The 5,375-nt window shown below is 44.4% G+C and overlaps 1 protein-coding gene across 1 annotated transcript; it reads right to left on the reverse strand.

Moving 5' to 3' along the window:
- On the reverse strand, nt 1-4,164 carry LOC127774712 (probable magnesium transporter NIPA4). The gene is made up of 9 exons (XM_052300995.1): nt 3,417-4,164; nt 2,585-2,641; nt 2,402-2,492; nt 2,121-2,281; nt 1,884-2,011; nt 1,645-1,782; nt 1,400-1,492; nt 592-697; nt 1-513 (listed from the first exon to the last, which is right to left on the reverse strand). The coding sequence occupies exons 1-9, from the start codon at nt 3,571-3,573 to the stop codon at nt 368-370; spliced, it is 1,077 nt and encodes a 358-aa protein (XP_052156955.1). The 5' UTR covers nt 3,574-4,164; the 3' UTR covers nt 1-367.
- Nucleotides 4,165-5,375: the final 1,211 nt, after the last annotated feature.

A 5,375-nucleotide genomic window follows, 5' to 3' on the forward strand; every position in this document is an offset into this window, starting at 1 on the left:
TGCGCTCTTTCAACCTCTTCTTGTATTGTGAGTGAGCTATTTGCCTATTGTATTTGAAAGAATACAACAGTTCCAGACCAATGACCTCTATGGCTCACAGCGATTTACAGTTCAGAACTTGGGATTCTTGGCCATCCTGGTTATCTCACCCGAAGATATGTATAATAACTGATGTAATGACCCCCAAAATTTTGTACGGATGTCTGAAAAAATTACAGGGGGGGCCGAGCCATTACCTTTGGATCCTACAGTCAACCTATGGAGTGTGTATCCAATGAAAGAATGGAGATTCTTCCCTTCCCACATTGAGGAGCTAGCATTGCTGCTGGAGCATAAACCTTGAAGCACGGTTGCAAGCATTAGCAGGTTATAATGTCGCACGAAACGATTCCGTGGCCCTCGGTGACCTGAGTGGAATGCCATCAGCAGCAGATCTGAGAGGAATTCCTTCAGCAGCATAACCATCCTCCTCGGCGTGTTTAGGTAGTCGGATAGGTAAATTTGGTGGGAGACCTGCGATGGCAATGAATAAGAATTTACCAATGGGTGCTATTTCAAGTCAACACAAGATGGGACGAAAGGCAGTCATACCATCCACCATATCCTTTGTCTTGTGAAGAAGAAATGTCCCAGAAAGGATTGTAACAAAACCGCACATCTCCGTGACAATTTGTGTTGGATCTTGACGATCCCAGTCCTGCATGCAATCAGGGTTGCATCAACAGATAGTTCAGAAGCATTGTCAATGGAACACAATAAGGGGTTGACTGAACCATGATGCGCCATTCTGATGATACAGTTTGCCGATAGAATTTATAGCATTATCATGATTCAGAAATTCATTGTAGTATGAAAGGCCTTTCAATGTTAATGTTATGTTTACATGTATACTGACAGGCCTACATGTCCTATTCAGATTAGAGAACATTTTTAGATATATGGGCCCCATATAAGAGGAGTTTGAACATCAATCAGGATATTTAAGTGTAATTGAATATCAAACAGCTACAGTATCACATTAAGGCGGCAGTTGATGCAGCAAGGAAACATGATGGGTGGTCATCTAGGAAGATGGAACAAAAAGTTCAATGGCCATGGTCAAAAACTGAATGCCAAAGGTCCCAACATGTTTTTGAAAATAGTACAGAAGGATAAGTCAAGAGTTAATTTGATATGCCAAACTGCGCTATTGATACACAATGTATAAAAGATTGATTTCCATTCAAGCAGCAAATTCATTAAAAAGAATTAAGTATACTTCTGGTATATTGACATATTGCCATATTAAACAAAATCAGTACAATAGTTTATAGTGTCGTCATCACCTTTTAAGAAGGCAGCTACATGGTGTTTGTATTAAAATTATGTCAACAAATAAATTAAGCCCAAAACCTGTTACCTTGAACATTATCACACTGGCCAAAATGGTCAAGGATGTAAACATCGTATAATATATGGGCGAAACCACTGCAGTGTTGAAAGTGTCAAGGGCCTGCAAAAGTAAACAGTCAAATTCAAAGTCGTATAGAGTAGAAGACAAATGTACAAGACTTCCATATAGAAAAACAAAATCAGTCTATTCATCGTTTATTTTTTTCTCTTGGCATGCCCAAAATTATCCTACAACATAGATATTGATCATACCTTGTTCAGATAGTTCATCTGTGTTACTATGCATGCAACTACAAAAAGTAAGAACACCCACATCTGTGGATAAACAAGCTGGTTCATCCCTGAAAATGTCAGCTTCAATGCTATCCCAAGAGCTTTGACACTCATGACCTGCCAGAGAAAGAAGTTTACAGAATGAATTCATTTACACCGTAAACCGACTAAGAAGGATATTGTGAAAACGTATCAAGAATTATTAATGACATGCATACCGATAAGGATCCCACAAGAGAACAGACACCAATATACACCATGATATGGGTCTGACCATATTGTGGGACAAAATGGAATATGAGCACAAAAGCTGCTGCAAGCACAATGGCTGCATATAGTAGAAATGCTGGAACATAAAGGTTTAAATATTAGTACTTGAAAAACCAATGTCTAAATGAGTCACTATTTTCTAATATTTGTTATATTATTATCTTGTGTACATGGTAGGATTATACCTGGTTCAGTAGCTAGATCCCATACTTCTGCCACAGACTCAATTTGACGCTCTGGAGGGGCATGAAGCACAATACTTGTCGAACCCACAACACAAAGAATACACCCGAGTATACCAAATATGTGTAGCTTCTCTCTCAGAATAATGTGTGCAAGAACAGCACTGTAAGAAGGGATGCCGATATTATCAGATTTACAGGAATATACACAGAAGAAGATTTACAGGAATATGCACAGAAGAAGATTTTACCATACCACTTCAGTCATACAATTCTAGTCTTACCTGATAATTATGCTAAGTGCACCAAGTGGAGTGACCAAGATAGCAGGAGCAAAAGCATAAGCTGCGAAGTTGGCGATTTCTCCAACAATCACTGACAAAAAGCATAGTACATCAATTAGCACTATCACCACAGATGGAAGAACTTTGTCAACCAGTATATTCATGCATGAAGAAACCACTTACTTGCTGTCATTCCTGCCCACCACAATGGTTCAAGCAAGTAAGAGTAGCCACCAACACCTGTAGCAAGTCAACAACATAAGCATAATTACTGAAAAAGCTGAAACCCATTTGGCCAGAGGGTAGCAAAATTCCCTATATGGTACTTCCGTGACTAACCAACATATCATGGGAGACCAATTACACAACGCGGATTGATCATCCATGGAAGTTTAAAGCACAAAAAGGCAACAAATAGAGCAACAGCAATCACATAGTAGTATTTTTTTTTTCTGCTTGCAACCATTTCTGCAATCATAGGCTCCTCCTTCTACCGTCAAAGATTTTCATATTCTACAGCCTTCCATGTTTGTGTAAGCTTGTTCAAACTGCTAATTTTGACGCAGAAACCATAGATAACGAATCGCAATGCAGTCACATTATAAACAAGAGGGGATATTGCACATCGTGATATCACCACTGCGCCATGAACTATAACAATTGCTACTATTGTACTATTACTCTATTAATCATCTTGCTCGAACATCATCATCAACTGAGCTAGTCCTACAAGAACAACTATTTCTTAGTACCCAGACAACTACAGGCTTAACCGACAGCCCGATCTCCAATGCGCGTGCAGCACCAAACTCCCTAACACCACTTGGCCACCGACAACACGATCAAGATCCAAATCTCGCAGGCTCAGATCTACGCTACAGAGCTAGCACCGCGGCAGCAGCAGCAGCAGCAGCAGAGGAGAGCGTGGGCATCCCTGCGATTCGCTTGGGTTGCGAGCTGAGAAGGGGTTAAGCGGAAGGCGGAGGTGGAGGTGGGTGAGAGTCACGTCACGCACCTGCGCGGACGCCGGAGGCGCCGGCCTTCTTGAGGCCCTTCTTCTTGACGATGAAGCTGGCGCCGATGAAGAGGCTGGAGGAGAGCGCCAGCAGGAGGCCCTTGACGTTGTCCGCCGACATCCCCTCCACCCATCTCCCCAGCCTCGCCCCGCCCATGCCGCCGCCGCCGCCGCCGCCCGTACGCCTCCCCTACTGCGCCCTCCTCCGCCGCCGCCTCCTCCGCCGCCGTCCACTCCGCCCGCGCATGCGAGATCTGCAAGGCGGAGAGGCCGCCCCGTCTCCTCCCTCAGCTTGCTCTCTGCTGGTGGCCTCGCCTTTCTCGACCCGTAGCCTGTAGCACTAGCACTAGCACGCAGTCCACTCCTTTGAGAGAGAGAGGCGCGCGCGCGCCGACGACGACGACGGCGACGTCGTCGGGAAGGTGGCAAGTACTAGTAGTAGTAAACCGGAGGAGGACGACCGAATCGCCGTGCGCGCGCGCGCTCTCTCGCGTGTGCGGGCGCGCGGGCTCTCTACTGCTACTACTCTCTCTTTTCCTCTTTTTGTCCCCCGCTGCAGTGAGGGGGTCCGCGTGCGCGGTGCGCCGCTAGAACGTGAGAGATCAGATCAGTCAGTCAGATCACGGTGGCGCGCGGTGTTTTCGCGGTGATTTTGGAGGTTTTTCTGGGTGTCGCCGTGCCGGTCGGTGGGGGGAGGGGAGCCGCGCGGGGCCGCGGCTGCAACGTGAGAGATCAGTCACACAGATCACGATGGCGCGCGCGGGGTTCTCACGGTGATTTTGGAGGTTTTTCGCGTACGCGGTGGGTGGGGTGCCGGTCGGTGGAGCCGCGCGGCCGCGCGAGCGGGCGGGCACGGTAGGCAGGAGGATCGTCCCCTTCTTTTTTACAGGTGGGGTGTGCGTGTAGCGTGCGAGCGTGACGCGACGCGCGAGCTTGCTTTTGGTAAGACCAATGTGTGGGTTAGAGGATAACCGCGCACCACAGGGATAGGTACTTTTGGTGTGACTACTATACTTTCTTTAGTGGAATCTTTGGTGTATCGGATCTTTTGCTGTGTGGGGTTCTGTTTGATCCGAGTGTTTCTAGTAGCGTTATGGTTTTGCTTTCTATTAGTGGGACGCTGATGATCCTTTGTTATATGTTACTGGACGAGGATTAAGGCCATATTTGTTTAGGCTTATAAGCCAACTTATAAGTCAAAAAGTCTAAATCTAAACAAACAAGCAGCTTTTTCGTTTGGCTTTTTTAAAGCTATAAGCCACTCTAACACTATTAAGCCAAAAGCTAGGTGAGAGAAGCTTTTTTTTGGCTTATGTGAGACATGCATAACTCCACCATTAAACTTAGAACATTAAATCCACCGGCTTATAAATCATATAAGTCAATAAGCTGACTTAAAAGTCTAAGCCAATAAGCCTAAGCCCAAACAAAGAGGGCCTCAGTTTGGTTGTAGCAGTGGCTTGTGGAGATAGAAATTTGCTTTTGTTCTAGCACTTCAATACCATATCGGCATATCATATACTCCCTCCGTTTTTTAATAGATGACACCGTTGACTTTTTCTCACGTGTTTGACCATTCGTCTTATTCAAAAATTTTATGCAAATATATAAGATATAAATCACACTTAAAGTACTATATGCAAATGTATAAGATATAAATCACACTTAAAATACTATGAGTGATAAAACAACTCATAACAAAATAAATTATAATTACGTAAATTTTTTGAATAAGACGAATGGTCAAACACGTGAGAAAAAGTCAACAGCGTCATCTATTAAAAAACGGAGGTAGTACTTGCCTACAGTGGTTAGCTTTCAGTTCTTTCCACCGTGAGATCCACTATAGAGAACATGAAAATGACACTTCTTTCCCGTTGCATTCTTAGAGCAAGTACAATAGCAGGCTATAAGCCAGCTATAACCACATATCGAGAAGAAAAGAGAAGAGAGAGAAGA

Source organism: Oryza glaberrima, chromosome 5, assembly GCF_000147395.1.
Source record: "Oryza glaberrima chromosome 5, OglaRS2, whole genome shotgun sequence".
Lineage (NCBI taxonomy): Eukaryota > Viridiplantae > Streptophyta > Magnoliopsida > Poales > Poaceae > Oryza > Oryza glaberrima.